The 20,670-nt window shown below is 47.1% G+C and overlaps 1 protein-coding gene across 11 annotated transcripts in view; it reads right to left on the bottom strand.

Moving 5' to 3' along the window:
- LOC143038891 (uncharacterized) overlaps positions 1–20,670 on the bottom strand; it is a 245,473-nt gene that overhangs the window by 99,674 nt on the left and 125,129 nt on the right. For 8 of the 11 annotated variants that reach the window (XM_076208586.1, XM_076208589.1, XM_076208590.1 and 5 more), the window contains one exon: positions 4,590–6,620. The exons of 1 other annotated variant lie outside the window; for it this stretch is intronic. In XM_076208586.1, the coding sequence (XP_076064701.1) occupies positions 4,590–6,134 (1,545 nt within the window). In that variant the 5' untranslated portion in view covers positions 6,135–6,620. Of the gene's footprint in view, positions 1–4,589; positions 6,621–11,872; positions 11,925–20,670 lie in introns of those variants that run through there. 2 more of the 11 variants (XM_076208588.1, XM_076208596.1) reach the window with 2 other exon arrangements.

Genomic DNA, 20,670 nt, shown 5'->3' with positions numbered 1-20,670 from the left:
TCGAAATCGTAACGTCTCGTCTCTCTCCTATTAGTTTAGAATTCAATACAAGCTTAGGATGAACACAAGATCACCATTCGAATGGTTAAAACGATCGACTGAACACCCAGGCAAACACCCAAAAATCTAAGCTATGTTTACTTCATTTCTCAGTGTAGGTGGGTCTGTACAATCATTATTACCACTACCACTACCACCACCACCACCGTCGCCCTGAGAGAGAAGAAGCGGACGTTGGGCGGCCCCGCCTCGGACAATGTTGTTTGTCCCAAGGAGACCAGTAGGAGCGTCTGCGCTGGTATGCGGCGGTTGGCTCCCAAGCAACCACGCCACGCGGCCTGGAACTGGAACTCGGCACGGCGCCGCGCCGTCCTCCCCCTCCTCCTCCTCCTCTTCTTCTTCTTACTTCTCCAGTTACCGAAAGGCGGCGAAGGAGTTCTGGATCGTTATGCTCAACCTGGATATGTAGGCCTCTGATTTGATTGGATAACGGTTCTTATAAAGAAGGGGAGGAGGAAGAAATGATAGAAGAGGAAGGGGAAAGGGCAGAAGAAGACGAAAAAGGAGGAAGAGGAAGAGGAGGAGGAGGAGGATGTGGAGGAGGAGGAAGAGATGAAGAACAGCAAGAAGTGAAACAGGAAGAAGCTGAAGAATAACTAGAACAAGAAGGAATGATAGAAGAAGGGGAAGGGGCAGAAAACGAAGAAGAACGAGAAGGAGGAGGAGGAGATGAAGAACAAGAAGAAGTGAAAGAGGAAGAAGCTGAAGAAGAACTAGAACAAGAAGAAGTGGGGGAGGAAGAGGAAAAAGAAGTGGTAGAACAAAAAGAGGAAGAAGAAATAGAAGAACGGGAAGAGGAAGGGGAGAGGGTAGAAGACGAAGATGGAGGAGAAGAAGAAAAGTGAAACAGGAAGAAGCTGAAGAAGTAGAACAAGAAGTGGAAGAAGAAGATGAAGAAGAAATGGTAGACGAAGAGGAAGAAGTAATGGAAGAAGTAATGGAAGAAGAGGAAGAAGGGATAGAAGAAGAAAAAAAGGAGGAGATGAGGAGAAGAACAACCAGAAGTGAAACAGGGAGAAGTTGAAGAACTAGAACAAGAAAACTAAAAATGGAAGAGGAAGAGGAAGAAAAAATAATACAAGAAGAAGAGGAAGAGGAAGGGGTAGAAGAAGACAAAGAAGGAGGTGGAGGAAAAGATGAAGAAGAACAAGAAGTGTAACAGAAACTAAAGGACTAGAACAAGAACAAAACGTGAGAGAAGTAGATGAAATAGTAGAAGAAGAAGAGGAAGAATAAATGGGAGAAGGGGAAGAGTAAGGGAAAGGGATTGAAGAAGACGAAGGAGAAGATGAAGAACAAGAAGTGAAACAGGAAGAAGCTGAAGAAGAACAAGAACAAAAAGTGGAAGAGGAAAAAGAAATGATAGAAGAGGAAGAACAAATGGAAGAAGGGGAAGAGAAAGGGATAGAAGAGGACGAAGAAGAAGGAGAAGGAGGAGGAGGAGGAGGAGATGAAGAAGAACAATAAATGAAATAGGAAGAAGCTGAAGAAGAGCTAAAACAAGAACAAGTGGAAGAGGAAGTGAAAGAGGAAGAAGAAATCGAATTAATTAAAAACAATCTAGCATGATACCGAAAAAGAAGAGATCTGCCTAGTTTAAATGATTTATTGATTTTTTTAACTCAACCCTTCGCCAGTCTATCATTAAATTGCTTTACTCAGTCTACTATCAGTTCGATAAGGTCTAAAAATAATTTTCTATTTTTTTTTTTTTGGGGGGGGCGAGGGTGGTAAGGTTAGTACCTATTGATATCTGTGAATATTAAATGACAAAATCTATTTTTCTCTGACTTTGAGCTTAAAGTTTGGAGTTCATGACCACCATAGCTAAAACATTAGTTCCTCACTATTGTGGTCCTATGTTTGGTGATTCACTATGATACGACTTTTTCCGAGGCCCCAGCAACGGATCTCATGTCACCCAACGATCTCTCTGGGGAGAAACGTTGGAGTGTTGTCGTATATTAGTGCCGGTCTATTTCTGTCACCAGCTAAGAGGAGGGGAGCAGTCTTCACCTGTCACCTCTCCGTGTATGAGAAAAGTGTGTGTGTGTGTGTGTGTGTGTGTGTGTGTGTGTGTGTGTGTGTGTGTGTGTGTGTGTGTGTGTGTGTGTGTGTGTGTGTGTGTGAGAGAGTGTGTGTGTGTGTGTGTGTGTGTGTGTGTGTGTGTGTGTGTGTGTGTGTGTGTATGTATGTGTGTGAGAGAGAGAGAGAGAGAGAGAGAGAAAGAGAGAGAGAGAGAGAGAGAGCAGGGGGAGGAATAGGGCTAGTTGAAGTTGATAGAGATCTTTGGGCTCGTTCTGGACACTGAGTACCAGCCCCTCAAGGTTGTATCCCCACATGGAGGTGAGGGTGTTAAAGGGCTTTGAAGCAGGGCGGCAGGGAGATGATTCTAGCCGACATTTATCTCGCAACGCCAGCAAGGTGGGATGTGAACCTGTCACTTCCAGCTATGAGCTGAACACGTATTCACATTTTTTTAAGATAAAGTTTAATGGGTTCGAAGGAGTTTCTATATACCAAGGGCTTTCCCCCCCTCACCAGGGAGATAGCCAAGTCAACCATTTCATTCTCACCCCCTCCACTCCCATCCACCACCCCTTCCCCCCTCTCAACTCCTAATGGTTGACGGGTCAGAAGAAGTGTAGCACGACACAACACATCTACAGCAAGGCAGCTTAATTTAATCGGCAACCCCACCCCTTTCCGTCTTCTAATGCATGAAAAGAGAAGACGAGGAAAAATCCCTTCGGGCTGCGTCAAAATATCATTCACACATAACCATTCCTTAATCCCCCCCATCCTCCGCCCCTCCCTTCCTTGCATCACATTATCATCTACACACAGTCACTCTCCATTGATCCATATCTCCTGCCTCTCCCTCCCTTTCTCAATAGACATGACCCTCTTGCTCAACGCCCTTTTCACCCCATCCATCCATCTCATCCTCGCTCGTCTCCCCAAGTTCACTCCATCCACCTCTGCCTTTCACACCTCTTTTGTTAATCTTTCTTCACTCATTCTCTCCATGTGTCCAAACCATCCTAATACTCTTTCATCAGCCATATCTGCCATCTCCTTTTCCACCTCAGTTCTCCCCCTCACCTTCTCGTTTCTCACTCTATCCAACCTTGGAACCCCTACCATACTTCTCAGACATTTAATCTCAAACATATTCAAACTTTTCCTCTCTGCCTCTCACAAATTCCAAGTCTCCTCTTTGCATCCATTCCCAAATGCCTATTTCTCATTACACTTTTAGTTCCTCAAGGGATTTACTTGCTTCTCTCAAGCTACAATTCACTTTCATCTCCACTCCTTTTCCTGATACATGTGACCCCAAACACCTGAAGCTATCCACTTCCTCCATCCTCTCTCCTTTCAGACATTCAACTCGTTGTCATTTTCTCCCCTTGTACATCTCATTACCTTGCTTTCACCCACATTTATCTTCAAACTTCTCCTATCACATACCCTCCCAAACTCCGCCACTAACTCCCTTAATCCCTCCTCTGACTCTGCCACAAGTGCAGTGTCCTCAGCAGACAGCGACTGGCTCATCTCCCTTTTCCATTTTCTTTAAAAATTTCCAATCCCCTGCCCATTACTCTCGCATTTACCTCCCGCACCACCCTATCCATGTATACATTGAACAGCCATGGCGACATGATACATCCCTTACGTTTCCCCACCTTTACCTAAAACCACTCGTTCTCTCTGTTTCTAATTCTAACGCAGGCTCTACTACTCTAATAAAAACTTTTGACTGCCCTTAACAGCTTTCCTCCCGATCCTGGAAGGAAACACAGGAGGACAGTAAAGACAATGGTGTCACCCACTGTATATTTTACTTATATATATATATATATATATATATATATATATATATATATATATATATATATATATATATGAAGCCTTACATTTCTTTCATTTTAGGTCTGTTAAGATCTCCTGCAGTTACAAATCTTATAACTTCTTCATACCATGCAAGAGGCGGACACCATCTTATGTACAAGTAGTAAATATTATTATTTTCCATACCTTTTCATGACCTAACATATTTTTTGACTTACGATTTTTTATGTTTTTGTTCACCTGTGGACACGATATGCAGACTTGCTCTGAAGAGAGAGACCCTACTCTGGAATGACTTAATTGTCTAGCAACAGCATATGGGAGAGACCTTAGAGACTATGTACAAAGCTGGGCAAGTATGGTTGAACACAACACGCCATCACCAGATTACTCCTACAAGGAAACGAAAGCGTTATTCCCAGTTGCTACAAGACTACAAAAGCAGATAGACCAGGACCCGTGGAATCAGTCACCCTCTCTAAGTTAGTTCTACAAGACATCTGTCTAGAACTAGAGGTCATTACAGTTAGTCAAGTGGGTCTTGCCCACTCCACGCACGCGAGTGATAGGAGGAGTTAGCGAACAGGGTTAAATTCTAGTAAGAAGACATCGAGCGGCAGGCAGATTGGCTGGTTGGCTGGCAGAGGGTTATCAACACCTGTCTGACACACCTGATGGATCCACACGTCCGGAGTAAGAACAGCACACCTGTCCACCTTGCCCTCCCAGTCCTCCCCCTGGGGAGAGCAGGAGGGGGAGGAGGAGGCCGTCCTGGCACGGAGGAAGGACGCGGTCGAGGAGCCGCTGGTACTCCCTCTGACAGCATTGCCCGAGGTACCATACAAACCCACGGAAGCGAGTTTCTTGGCACCGCCATCATGCTGCGTTCCTCGAGGTGGAGGAGATATTCTTGGCGCCGTCTTCAAGATGGCGCTCCCTTGGGGAGACGTGGGAGATCGGGTTGGCATCACACTTGCCGTCGCCGTCGTCACACTCCGCTTGCAGAAGCGGTCGGCAAGTGGAGGAGATTCGGGCGACCTTTTGGTCCTCTCAGACATGGACGCTGTTACCCGGTGCCCATGCCCGTGCCCTACATCCACTCGACAAAGACTGTTCTTCGGGCTGTGTCGACCTCGATCTAAGGTGTGGCTTAGGGTCGTGTGCACGAACGTGGTGGACGTCCCAGCAGTCCTTGGCCCCAGCAGGAGGGGCATGGTACTCACCCTCGAGGATCCGTCACAGGGGCACATCGCGCCGGCTGTGACTAATGGAGGAGGCTGCACGCTGCGTTGACTTGGAGGTGCAACACAGAGCAAGCCGGCAGGAAAGTTTGTCTGTACCGTCGCCGGGCCGCACGATGAAATTCGAAAGGAAGAGGTACACGACGTAGATGTGGCCGAAGTAGAGGTGGGTGGCGCTTTCCTCCAGCTGCTCGGCCTGGTGAGCAGCTTGAGGGGGCTCCCTAGCAGGCCGCACGGCGTGCTGCTGCTGCCGCCGCATCCGCCCTTGGAGGCAGCCCCAGGTCCCTTCCGTGAAGGGGAATTCATTGGCGGGGTGATGATGAAGGTTCTCCCCGCGACCATTCGCGCTGGAGGAGGAGCATACTTCGGGTAGCTGTTGCTGCCGGAGGCCGTGGAGGGCCGATTTTTTGAAGAGGTCGTACTCGACGATAACGACGACGAAGACGACGACACCATCGGCGTAGTAATACATCTGGAACGTTTCTCACCGTCGTGACGGTCGGCCTTGGGTGTCTGCGCCTCGTTGTTGTTGTTGTTGTTGTGGATGTCACTCTGGAGCACGCAGATCGTCACGCTGTCGTCAGGCGTCGGGTTGCCATTGTGATCGTTCCCTACAGCGCCTCCTTCACGCTTCTTCAGTCGAACTTTTTCGAAGACGATCACGTTGCTCCGAGGAGGAGGGGTGTCCGCCACGTCCCGAAGAGCAAGAACAGGCTGGCTGGCGACGCTGCAAGAGTTCTCCTGACACAGGACGCGACCTTCGGGGGTTCTGGTGTCACCAATGCGATTTCCCGGCGCCGGAGTCCGTCCGGTGCCCCGAGCCTCCGTCTGGGGGTCAACGGTGGCCGGAAGGATGTGGTTGTTGTTGTCAAAGGTGGCAGAAGTGGAGGGGAGAGACAGTTTGGACCATTTTTTGAGCTTGGGGTAGCACCTGCCGCCTTCCAAGCGAGGCGAGCGGAGCTTCAGCGCTGGCATCGTGAGACGTTGGCGCCACCCACGGGAGGTGATGACGTCACCTGGCACCAGAGGAAGATCTTAGAGGCTTCACATCGTAAGGGTGTGAGTGCGTTGGAAGCTCTCTAAGAATTTACTCTGGACGGGCTAAAAGCGCGGCGAAGACTTTGAAGGGTCACTCGGAAGTTCTTGGAGACTTCGCTCGAAATCTGTTCTTCAAGATGGCAGGGAAGGGTCGAAGGGCAAGCCCCCCACCCTCAGTTCAAAGAACCTTAACAACGAAGCAATCCCACTGGAGTTTCTGACCAGGGGAGCGACTTCGTCACAATAATGTCTATCTATCGACTGTCCTACTTTCACACTGTATGTGAAGAAGGAAGAGGAGGCTGAGGAGGAGGAGGAGGTGAAGGAGAGCACTTCCTCCCCGTGACCAATACAGTATCAGGTCAGCCGGAGACTTGCGTGAAAGACACGTCAGGTCCAGTCTCCCGTTTTCTTTTCATAACACTGCAAAGAAAACGTAAACTATTCCAAATCACGATGTACAAGTATACACAGCACTGAATGAGATAGAGGGATAATGATGATGATGATGATGATGATGATAATGATGAAGGATGTCATATCTATATACTTCCTTAAAGTTAGCTTAACACTGGAATACCTGTGCACTCGTTTGTAAGAGACAGGACCATACAAACGTTGTTTTCATGTATATTACATTTAAGCACATATAATAAGGTAAATACGCGCACGAGCGTAGCTCCATTCCTGTACAATATATTACAATTAAGTAAATACAATTTGTAAATACCTAAAAAAATAAAAAGCACAGTCGAACGACATAACTTAAATCAAAGCACAGTTTAACCAGTGGAGAACCAGAGACGGAACCCCACGATTACACACAATTGGGTAAAAAGACACAATACACAAGTGGGCAATGGCATTCTCACTCAGTCACTACTCTCGGGCCCCTACACTGAATAAAATGGCCTGGCGATGAATTACCCGTTAATAAGGGCGCAGGCCGACATCTTGGCCAAGAGCTTGACCGAGACGGTCCTAGCCCCTTCCCCCTTAGGACCTAGTAGAGCCCTGGGGGAAATAAGTGCAGTCCAATTACCCCTTTCGTTATGACGACACTTTACAAAATTAATTCTGGCTGCCGCCAGTCGATTCGAGTCCACCATCGTATCGAATGAATATAACACACACACACACACACACACACACACACACACACACACACCACACACACACACACTCACAGGACCTTTGACATGACACACTCGACGAGCTTTGTTCGGTCTAGCAGCGCCAGACGATTCAATTCAGCTTGGGGAACCTTGTCACACGCATCGACTTTTCGCCGTGCGCCGTCCACGACACGACGTCGTACTCTCAAATAACTATGGGTATCAATGGACGCTTTCACACGTGGCCGTGGCCATGACGTATGAAAACGTCCATACACAATCATTGTTATTTGAGAGCACGGCGAAAAGTTGATACGCGTGAAACGAGCTTAAGGCCACAATGAAGCCAAAGCTTCGAGCCGGCGGCGAAAGGGAAAGGGGTGGCGGCCATTTTGGTGAAAGCAAAATGGCCGACCGTCGATCGAAAACATCTTGGAAACGTAAACAGAAGCAATCCCATTCTCTTTATTCACGAAGGGAAAGGACGGATGAAGTTTTGGCCTTGAACACTCTGGGCTTTCTGTTCACTTGACTGTCTGTGCCTGACCCATTAGAAGGAAAGGGGGGAAAGGAAATCTAGACGTCGAAAGGTCGGGGTTTCCGTCTGCCTGTACATGTCGACGAGAAAGCGTTGAAGGAAGCTTCGGTGTTGAAAAAGAGACAAGCTCTCAGTCAGTCAAGCAGTCTGTCTGTCAGACAAGAAAAGAGAAAATATCTCTTGGGTCGACAGATTTGAGTTATCTGCATTATTTGTCAGCATGTCTGTCTGTCTGTATCTGCCTGTCCGTCTGTCTGTAGGTAATGGAACACAGAAGCTTTGTGGTCGAGAGGTCCTGGGTGGTCACGAGATAGGGGGAGGGGGAGAGGGCAACGGGCTGGGGGATTAAGACTGATGGGGTGTGTGTGTGTGTTGGGGGGGGGTGAAGTGAGGTGAAGGAGGAAGTTGGAACCAGATGTGGGAAGGAGCGGAAATGAGGAGGTTACGGATGGTGGAGCGAGAAGAAATAGACGGTGGTGGGAACGGGGAGGGGGAAGAGGGAAGAAGAAATGACGTAGCGAAGAGAAGAGAAGCGGAAAAATGAGAATAAAAGAAAAGCGAAGACAAGAGGAGAGGCGAGAAATGACGAGGGAGGAGAGAAAAAATAAAGTGATAAGGGAGAAGAGGCAGAACGAGACAAAGAAAGGCGATCGAATAGCTGCATATTTACTCTGTGTGTGTGTGTGTGTGTGTGTGTGTGTGTGTGTGTGTGTGTGTGTGTGTGTGTGTGTGTGTGTGTGTGTGTGTGTGTGTGTGTGTGTGTGTGTGTGTGTGTGTGTGTGTGTGTGTGTGTGTGTGTGTGTGTGTGTGTGTGTGTGTGTGTGTGTGTGTGTGTGTGTGTGTGTGTGAGAGTGAGTGAGACATTCGGAGAATCATCTCACTCTGGCCAAAGCTAAAGGATATCATCGTGTCTGGAAGGACGTCACCCACTGTCGTGGATGAGGGAACAAGAAAGGAAACAAGCAGAATGTGACGACTGAAAAACATCACGAGGATTGAGGGTAGGGAGGGGGAGGGAGGAGGAGGAGGAGGACGTGACGTCACAAAGAGGAAGAGGGGAGGGGGAAGAGGGGGAAGAGGAGGAGGAGGAGGAGGAGGAGGAGGGGGCGCCGGTAAGCTCTGGTTGTTAGTGTCGCACTTGCAACGAAGGACACGTTGCAGTCCTCCCGACCCCGCCATAAAATGAGCCGGCGTCATCCGATAGATAGGATGCCCACGGGTTCTCGACGACATTGACGACAGCGCTGCACCGGCGTGTCTGAACCTGACAGGATACACTGACGAACGCTACAGACTTTATTCTGAGTAACGTCGGACGACGGACCTTCCGATTCGGCTGCAGCGATTTGCTCTTCAAAGCTTTTATTCCAGCGAGCGCCTGACGATCTCGATTCATCCTAGGAGGACGGGGAGGGGATGGGGTGAGAGGGAGGGGAAGGGGGCGTGGCCGTAGTCAAAAGATCATTAGGTGACATATCGTGACTACGTCATGGAACCATATTCTTTCTCTCACTGTCTGTCTCCTTTCCCGAACATAATATGCAAAAGAACACTCGCGTCCTACATTCGTGTGCATCGGGAGGACTGCGCAGTTTTTCGTATCAGGCTCTGTCCTGTTCACGAGGTAGTGCAGCTTACATACCTCTCCGCTAGGATATAAGCTGATTATGTGACTGCACAAGTGTGTGTGTGAGTGTGTGAGTGTGTGAGTGTGTGTGTGTGTGTGAGTGTGTGTGTGTGTGTTTGTGTGTGTGCGTGGGTGTATGTGTGTAAGAAAGACAGACAGACAGACAGACAGACAGACAGAGAGAGAGAGAGAGAGGGAGAAGAGGAGGGGGAACTGGTAAGAGGAGGGTGAGAAAGAGAAAGGGAGAAAGGGGTGAGGAAGGGGGAGGGAGGGAGGGGGAAGGGGTGAGGAAGAGGGAGGGAGGGAGAGGGGGAGAGGTGAGGAAGAGGGAGGGAGGGAGAGGGGGAGGGGGAGGCAGAGGTGAGGGAGGTAGGGAGAGGGAGAGAGGGGGAGGGATAGAGAGTGAGGGAAAGGGAGAAAGGGAGAGGGGGAGGGAGAGGGAGGGAGGGAGAGAGCGAGAGAAGAGGGGAGAAAGAGAGGGGGAGGGAGGGATAGAAAGAGAGAGCGAGAAAGGGGAGGGAGGGCAAGATAGAGACAGAGAGAGGGATAGGGGAGGGAGAGAGAGATAGAGAAAGAGGAGGGAGAAGGACAGGGAGCGAGAGAGAGAAGAGGGGAGAAAGAGAGAGAAGGGGAGGGGAGAGAGAGAGAGAGAGTGAGAGAGAGAGGAGGGAGGGAAAGAGAGGGGGAGGCAGAGGGGAGGGAGAGGGAGGGAGAGAGAGGAGAGAAAGAGGGAAGGGAGGGAGGGTGGAAAAGATAGAGGAAGAGAGAGGGAAGGAAGGCGAGGGAGAGAGGGAAGGAAGGAGAGGGAGGAGGGGGGAGAGAGAAGGGGGCGGCAGAGAGGGGAGAGGGAGAGAGGGAAGGAGGGAGAGAGGGAAGGAGGGAGAGAGCAGGGGAGGGAGAGAGGGAGGGGGAGGGGGAGAGGAAGAGGGAGAGAGATGGAGGGAGGGAGGAAGAGAGAGAGAGGGGGAAGGGAGGAGAGAGGGAGATAGAGAGGGAGAGAGTAAGAGAGAGGGGGAAGAGAAACAGAGAGAGATGGGGGAATGAGAGGGAACGAAAGGGAAATAAAGGAAAAGAGATATAGATACAGTGAAAGAGAGTGGGAGAGATAAAGAGAGGGAGATGGAGTTTTAGAGAGAGAGAGAGAGAGAGAGAGAGAGAGAGAGAGAGAGAGAGAGAGAGAGAGAGAGAGAGAGAGAGAGAGAGAGAGAGAGAGAGAGGGGTATATAGGGAAAGAGAGGGAGATGGAGAGGAGGGGAGTGACGAAAGGATGGGTGGGGGAGAGAGGAGCAGCATGGGAATGTTATTATATTTACCCAAAAGTCCAGCACGTTGGAAAATATAATTTTAAACCTCATCGCAATTCTGACCAAAGAGCCGGACCAAACAAGGTGAATTCACGTCATATAATTACAAGCACATGAGAAAATATAAAGATTATTTAACACCAAATAGTTTAAATAATTCGTAGTACTGGGATCTAACATGAATCCTTTAGATCAGAAATAATAGTTTAACGATCTTCGTCCGCTCTGTGACGTCATGTCGTTGTGTATCCAATTCCGTGTCGGTCGTCGATAACATCTCGGGGTAGGAACATGTTCCAATATACACATCACTCGTCACAAAGGATATGACGAATGACATAAATGTAATTAAGTAACTTTGTATTTACAATATAATTCACACATCTGCATGTCCACTCCCCAAAGCACTTCTGATCACCGCCCAGATTATTTCTTTTTGAATCACAATAAGAACACTGACGTTGGGTTATGAAATCGACTGTTTCCACTGTTTATATGCAGAGCATTTTTTTCATGAATCAATACCCTTAAACAAGGAATTTCACCATTAACGTTTGTACCGGCTCCAGAGAATTCTATTCACTTCTGGGCTAAAGCGTACGACACACCATGGAATCACCCACTGACAAAACCTCTAAACGCAAAACGCACACCTTCAAATTAATTCCAAGTAAATCGACTGCACTTCATCGTCCGCGCGTCGGAGGGGCATGACCCTAACCCCCCCCCCCGCTCCCCACTCGCGCTAACCGACGACAAAACCTGTTCCCTTGCTGACCACGGTAACAGCGACTAGCACAGTCCAGTTAAGCTGGATAACCGACACTGTCAGTCCGTCAGCATCAAGCCAAATCGCTGTTCACTCATACGTGGAGGCTACCCAAGCCTCTTTGTTGTGGTCAGACTTCCTCCGCTGTCAGAAACAGACACGATGACAGTCATCTCCCGTGGCTGCTGAGGCCACAGTTAAAGACCACACCTCGCACTTGGGGCGGCCATCGTCTCCAAGGACCACGCTATCCCGAGGGCGAAGATCTCACGCACACAACGTGCTGGCCCGTGGACCCAACGAGCGCAATACACACACACACCTTCACTGCTCCTAAGGGATCGCGGTACTGCCCTGCCCATTGAGACGCCCTGTGCTCTGCCCAAGCATCCACCCCTCCCCCTCCCCCTTCCCCCCGACCTGTTCGTCCTTCCCCCCTCCCTCCCTCCCTCCCGCCTCCACCTCCCTCCCTACTCCTCCGCCCTCATCTTCTTCCTCTCCTCCTCCCCCTCCCCACCGATCCCTTCACATACCTGGCACCCTCCCAAGAGCAGCTGCCACATCATACATTGGCATCGATGCCAGACCCACGGGGGTGTGTGGCGAGGGACAAAGATCTAGTCGCTGCCCCGAAAGATCGGTGCAGAAGGGAGATCGGCCAAGGCATGCACAGCGGATGTAAACAATGGCTTAGGAGCAGCGGGGGAACCGCATTCACATTGGCGTTGCACAGACGCCGGCAGCCCAACGCTCTGTGCAAAAGTACCGAGTTGCGGCAGACCCCCAACTAAACGCGTATTTTCAGACAAAATGACGCATATAAGCACTGCACGTGTGCGCATGCCAACTTAGTTACGAACATATATCTTTAACTCGGGGACGCGTACACATACATACACACGGTGGAATGCGCGCGCACGCACGCACGCACACACACACGTTGGACTGCATACACACACACACACACACACACACACACACGTTGGACTGCATACACACACACACACACACACACACGGTGGACTGCATACACACACACACACACACAAACATGGTGACTATGGTGAATTACACACACGCATACATACGGTGGAATGCATAAACACACACAGACACACACACATACAAGTACAGGAACATTCACAGGCTACACACACACAAACACACACACCTTATTAGGGGAGTCAGAGTCCAAGCTATTTGCCCACCCTCCACTTATCCCACAGTCATCCAAAGCCCATTTGTCGTCCCTCCCCACCTTAGATCCTTGTGGATGAAGGGTTATCCTTGTCCTCCACCTAATGCTCGAGTCAGAAGCTGTAAGTGATTTATCTTGGTCTTTGGATCACGTGCTGGACTCATGATCGTCAGCTATTTCCCTCCCGGAAGAGAGCTCAGAGATCGTATGACCGATCTATGGGTAATGCTGTGACCTTACACGTACACACACACCCAACTCCCCGCCCACGAGAGTTGGAGTAACGACTCGAAGCACAGCGATACTGAAATTATTTCAGCCCTGGGCAGGATTCGAACCCGGACCGCCGTAGTGACATTCCGAGACTCTACCAACCGCGCCACCGAGTCATGTGTGTGTGTGTGTGTGTGTGTGTGTGTGTGTGTGTGTGTGTGTGTGTGTGTGTGCGTACGTGTGCATAGACATATAAATATCTTCACAAGTCATTGTGATCAAAAATGAAAGTTGCTTTCTTGGATGACCTAATCATGAGACCATTTCTCCACGTTTCCTCTACATTATTTACAGAATTTCTATTTTCGTTTCCTTCCACCTTCGCCACCGGGGGAGGAGGGAGGGGAGGGTGATGTCAGGGACATTAATACAATAGCCTTACGGCAGGCAAGAAAAAAAAATGCCACCCGGAACAAACGAGGTCAACTGCGCCATGCTGGACAATGGGGATTGAATACATACATACACACACACACATACACACACACACATACACACACACACACACATACGCATATATACACATACACATACACACACACGCACGCATACACGCACACACACACTCACACGAAGAAACCTTGGCTGTGATTTCTTCACTCAAGGCACTTATCTCTGAATTAATTCATCTGCATCGATCATGGAGGTCAGTTCTTCGATCCAAAGCGATGCTGCTGCTACACGAGGTTCTCTGCTCATTCTGACTTCGCAGATTCGTTTAATGGGAAACAAAGCGTATGCTAGGCATCCGATAGAAACAAAAGTATGACGTGCACGCTGCTGTTATACATTTGCCATCCCCGTCTACGCTGTAAATATCTTTACTGAGTGAGGATTTTACACACAAACACGCCTACGCACACAAACACACAAACACAAACACACACACAGGGTTGATTAGTTTGAAAGATATTACAGGAAATAGGATTTTCCTATAACCCTGGCACCTAATTTGCATATTGACGGCTTTTTAAAGGACTGCCCAAAGGTGTCCGCCTGGCATCATGTGGATTTCCCGTGAAAGTGACCAAATAAAAATAAATCAAATGAATTAGAATTAAACGAGATAAAACTGACTAAAAATAAAAAGCTGGCGAGGGCAACTTTACATTGCACACTTGTACATTTCACCTAAAATGGGTATGTGTCTTCCGGGCTAATGGGGGGGGGGGGAAGTTGGATAGGATTTCCCTGTTCCCCAATCGTGCGCTCCAAGAGGAACGTCCCTATTCCATCTGTAGCTTGGATACGCAGAAGCACAGACCCTCTTACAACGAGATCATGCAACTAAAACGTAACCACCCACCCACCCCGCGCGCGCACGCACGCACACACACACACACGACTCGGTGGCGCGGTTGGTAGAGCGCTGGATTGGGAAGTACGGTGGTGCTCACAGTACCCAGTTCGAATCCTGCCCAGGGCCGAAATTATTTCGGTATCGCTGTGCTTCGGGTCGTTACTCTGACTCTCGTGGGCGGGGAGTTGGGTGTGTGTGTGTGTGTGTGTGTGTGTGTGTGTGTGTGTGTGTGTGTGTGTGTGTGTGTGTGTGTGTGTGTGTGTGTGTGTGTGAAAGGTCATAGCATTACCCACAGATCGGTCATACGAGCTCTGAGCTCTCTTCCGGGAGGGAAATAGCTGTCGATCACGAGTCCAACACGTGATCCAAAGACCAAGGTGAAGGTGAATACACACGCACACACACAAATTAAAAGAGCTCTTAGCTGTCATCTAAATAGGTTGTAGGTGTCGTTCACGACTCTAGCATGTGATTCAAAACCATGATAAATCACTCTTCCCCCCTCTCTCTTTCCCACCCACCCGCCCACACACACACACACACACACAAACATACGCACGGGGACCATCTAACATCCGTTCCTTCTCTGAGTGAGATCATGATATAGTTAGTCCACCCAGTCAGAATTGTATGGAACTAGTTTTACACGTATCGACTTTTCGCCGTGCACCGTTCAAATCACGACGTCGTACAATGGGTGTCTATGGAGGCTTTCACATGTCACAACCACGACCATGTGTGAAAGCGCCCATGGCCACTCATGGTTATTTAAGAACACATCATGTGGACGGTGGACGGCGAAAAGTAGACACGTATGAAACAAGACACAGTCTGTTTATACATGACTGCTCCATTCATTTCCGTGGGACCAGAGTGCGGTAGCGAAGGAGAGGTGAGTGATCTACACCTCGAGCGTTTACCATTCAAAAAGAAACCTTTGTTGCAGTTGAACTGAGAACAAAGAGAGACGCGGTATCAAGAGTGCCTCTATTCTGTGGCACTCAACTACATGAACACACGTGTACGCACCTTCACACACACACACACACACACACACACACACACACACACACACACACACACACACACGTACGCACACACACACGTACGCACACACACAAATCATCCTAAAGTTAAAAAAGTAGTTTGGCTGCCTTGTGTTCGATTCTCCCGGTGCACTCTGCCGGTGAAACTTGGTAATAAAGAAAGCCATCAAGGGTCAGATGATGATGACGATGATGATGATGAAATCAAGTGGAAGACGACGACAATGACAAGGGAACCACTGAACTCAACCACCGCACCACCAAATCGACACACATTTATGCAACTGTGTGTGTGTGTGTGTGTGTGTGTGTGTGTGTGTGTGTGTGTGTGTGTGCGTGTGTGTGCTCGAGAGAGAGAGAGAGATAAAGAGGGAGATAGAGAGAGGGGGGAAGAGTTTACAAATTAAAGTTTAATAGAATTTAATAGAAATTTCTTTTGAACGTCGTGCTGGAGACATTCTTTATATTAAAGCAATGCCTGGTTCACGGATGGATTACAACCTAGCACATTACACACACACACACACACACGCACACGCGCACTCACACAGGAGATAGTCACGAGATCAAGAAACAGTTTTCCATAGAGACGCGGCGTCAATTCCTGGAAAAGCTTAGAAGATGTAGTCCAGGTTAATCACTGAATTCACAACTACGGATGTCAGCTGGAGAAAAAGGGACAGGACCCCACGAGTGTAGATCCATTCCTGTATATGACAATTAGGTAAATACAGTCACTCACGGTCTTTCTACATTTCGTGTACACTAAGGGTAAATGTAATCTATTAACACAACACACACACACTGGAGGCGCAGATTTCCTAACGAGCGTGGTGGTAAAAAAAGGTGACAGCATAAGAACCTCTAGTCCTCCCCCGCTCCACTCCCAGAAGGATAGAAAAGCTGCTCTTCAGGCTGCGTCTCGAGGACCGTTGCTTCTGGCAACTTAATCCCCAGAGCACCATGGAAGACCGCCGGTGCAACCACTGCCGTGCAGAAAATGCCGACCTCCTCCACTACCTGAGCGATTGCCCCGCCACTTCTTTCCTCAGACGGGGACAACCGGCTCCCCCTGAAGGTCTTAGGCGCCTTTACCCCCGCCTAAGCCCCTATGAGCTCCGTCAGCTACTCGAGCGTCCGCTGCCGCTCTAACAGCTGCAGCCTCTCTTTTCTACTGCCCCTTATCCCCCTCTGATTAGCTACGCTATTCCACCTCCTCTCCACAAGGTGTGTCTTACATAAACACCACCGCACGGGCTCAAACAAAGCCCGTGGGAGTGATACTTCACTTCCAAATTTAGAGAAAAAAAAAAAAGTGTCCCCCCCCTCTCACCCGGTGGGTGCACAGCTTATTCCAAGTTTGTTTACTTCCTCTCGAAGCGTTCCCTCCCTTGCCCAACCGGCTCATTGCCGTTCTATAGCGAGAGGCCCAATGCGCTTCGCTTTTACTTAATGACAGCAGGGCTTTTCTCAATGAACTCCCGGCTCACGTTCCCATGAATTCTATTATCTCTCTCTCTCTCTCTCTCTCTCTATATATATATATATATATATATATATATATATATATATATATATATATATATATATATATATATATATATATATTTAGCACTGGCGCTTTACGTTATATGGGGGGAATCGGGAAGGTTGTATGGATATGGCAGAGGAGAGAATAAAATATGAAGAGAGAGAGAGAGAGAGAGAGAGAGAGAGAGAGAGAGAGAGACTACATCACGAGTCAGATAGGGTTCCAATGTATAGTAAGCTACACAAGTACCTCAATCACATCGAACACAATGGTTGATGGTGGAGACTTTATGGACAATAATACATGATTATGTCTAGCACCATAGGTGTTGCAGTGAGAAGACTCTTTGCTGTCACCGAGGTCATCACCTTTGCCCTGGGTGCTACCACTTCATCACTACGACGACGCCAATTACCGAGATCCCATTTCGTCCAGAACAGACTCCGTCGACTGGATGAAATCCTCTGTTATCACATACAAGTACAAGAACAAACGTACATGACGCGACGTAAACACTTTGCAAAACGGCACACTTGATTTGTTGATCCGACGGGCCATTTCATTACATTCGGTGATCCCTCACCCCCGGTTGGTTCCAAGGAGAAGAACTCGAGTCTCACTCCAGGAGTAATGGCGAACCCTAGACTGTGCGCCAAGTCATGGCCTCCTCCTCTTCCTCCTCCCCACCCTCACCCTTCTTCTCCGTCTCTTCCTCCACCCTCCACCTTCTCCTTCCTCCTCTCCTCCTTCCTCCACCTTCTTCTCCTTCTCCCTACACCTTCTTCTTCTTACTCTCCTCCTTCCTCCCTTTTCTCTTCCTCCTCCCTCCAACTTCTCCTTCTTCCACATTCTCCACCATCTACTTCTCCCTCCACCTCCTTTTCCTTCTCCCTACACCTTCACCTTTTCCTCCTCCTCCTCCACTTTCTTCTTCTTCCTCCCCTCCACCTTTTTCTTCTTTTTCCACATTCTCCTTCTCCTCCTTCCTCCCCTTTCTTCTCCTTCTCCCTCCATCTTCTTCTCCTCCACCTTCTACTTCTCCCTCTCCTCCCCCCTCCACCTTCTTCTCCTTCTCCTCCTCCTCCTCCCTCTACTTTCTCCTTTTCCTCCCTCCCACTTCTCTTTATTCTCCCCCAACCTTATATTTTCCTCCTCTCCCCCCTTTCTTCTTCTCCTTCTCCTTCTTCTCCCTCCACCTGCTTCTCCTTCCTGCACCTTCTCCACCTCCTCCTCCACTTACTTGGGAAGGAGCTGCCTCCGGCCACGCCCTTCGGGAACGTGATAAAGTCGGGGCAAAGGTCGAAGGAGCAGGAGGAGGAGGAGGAGGAGGAGATGTGTAGCAGCTGGGCTTCGAGGACGAGGAGAGCGAGTGGGAAGCCAGCCAATTACTGCAGAGTATTAAGCCGAGCGGTTTCATTCAGCTGACGGGGGAACTCCGTGGGCGTCCAGTGCTTAAAAATAATTCCAATTTATCGATGAACTGCAGTATTCGCTCATACACACACACACACACACACACACACACACACACACACACATATATATATATATATATATATATATATACATATATATATATACATACATACATATACATATATATACATACATACATACATACATATACATACATATATATACATACATATACATATACATTATATATATATATATATATATACATACATATATATATATATACATACATATACATACATACATATACATACATACATATATATATACATACATATACATACATATATATATATACATACATATTACATATTATATATATATATATATATATATTCACACACAAACACATGTATACACAGTAATACACACAATATATATGGCATGTAACGATGGACTGCAAAAGCGTCATTAGAATTCTTTTACTAAATATTTGGCCGCATCACAATAACAGAAATAGATTTTGTTTTTGGTAGACTGACTGCGCTTTACTCGGAGAGCTGTGAAATTTCCAATATAATGCTGCCCACAATACAACATTGTTCATATTATGAAGTATATTCTGAGAAAACAGATACACAGTTTGTTTGTTTGTTTGTGTGTGTATGTGTGTGTGTGTGTGTGTGTGTGTGTGTGTGTGTGTGTGTGTGTGTGTGTGTGTGTGTGTGTGTGTGTGTGTGTGTGTGTGTGTGTGCGGTGTGTGTGTGTTTACTTAATCGTATTTATCTAACTGACGTAAAGAGAAAAGGAGCAAAGCTTGTGTGGCCCTGTTTCTTGTGCGTATGTGTGTGTGTGTGTGTGTGTGTGTGTGTGTGTGTGTGTGTGTGTGTGTGTGTGTGTGTGTGTGTGTGTGTGTGTGTGTGTGTGTGTGTGTGTGTGTGTGTGTGTGTGTGTGTGTGTGCGTGTGTGTGTACGTGTGTGTGTGCGTGTGTGTGTACGTGTGTGTGTGTATGTGTAGGTGTGTGTAGGTGTGTGTGTATAGGTGTGTGTATGTAGTGTAGGTGTGTGTATGTAGTGTAGGTGTGTGTATGTAGTGTAGGTGTGTGTATGTAGTGTAGGTATGTGTATGTAGTGTAGGTGTATGTGTGTGTGTGTGTGTGTGTGTGTGTGTGTGTGTGTGTGTGTGTGTGTGTGTGTGTGTGTGTGTGTGTGTGTTTGTATGTGTGTTTGTGTGTGTGTTTGTATGTGTGTTTGTGTGTGTGTTAGTATATGTATTTGTGTGTGTGTTTGTGTGTGTGCTTGTGTGTGTGTTTCTGTATGCGTGTGTGTACGTGTAAATGTATGTGTACGTGTCTGTATTTATCTAAATGTAGTATTCAAGAAAGAAGCAACTCTTGTGAGGTCCTATCTTTTACTCTTCAATGATTCTTATCCGTGAGTTTGTGTGAGTGTGCCTGTATACTGTATGTTTGTGTGAAGTGACGAAATCCCACGGTTCCTAACATTAATACCATAAATAAAAAAGATAAGGGTTTGATATCCGGCAACTTTACAACTGACCACGTTCTCGACCCTGACAGCATCACATGCAAGTAAGGATAAATGATGTTCTCAATATGACTCATTCACAGTCACACTACTGAGAAATGCCACAGATCCTGGGTATTTTTTTCCTGTATTAACAAAATTATAAAAATAATTCCTTCTATTTCGAAAGAAGGGTTGACACTACTGAAAAAAGACAAATTTGGCACATTTAAAGACGGATTCTCAAAATGTCACAACTTTCTCAAAAAATGGGAGACCCGCACGGTAGACCAAACTCTCATTTATTAAGTAACCAATACCTAATTTCGAGTTTCATATTATATATATACATATATATATATATATATATATATATATATATATATATATATATATATAGATACATATATATATATATAGATACATATATATATATATAGATACATTATATATATATTATATATATATATATACATATGCACATACATATGTACATACATATACATATATATATATATACATATGTACATACATATGTACATACATATATAATTATATATATACATATGTACATACATATATAATTATATATATACATATATATATACACATATATATACATATATATATATATATACACATATATACATATATATACATATATTATATATACATATATATATATATATATATATAATACACACACACACATATATATATACATGTATATCTATTATCTTGCAGGGGAGGGGAGGACCAATACTTTCAACGAGTGCATTGCTGCACTAAAACATTTAACGTGCGGATTGTGTTTGTGTATACAACAGAA

Source organism: Oratosquilla oratoria, chromosome 25 (genome assembly GCF_046742065.1).
Source record: "Oratosquilla oratoria isolate Oo_2021 chromosome 25, ASM4674206v1, whole genome shotgun sequence".
NCBI classification, from domain to species: Eukaryota; Metazoa; Arthropoda; class Malacostraca; order Stomatopoda; family Squillidae; genus Oratosquilla; species Oratosquilla oratoria.
This window is presented reverse-complemented; position numbering and strand designations above follow the sequence as displayed.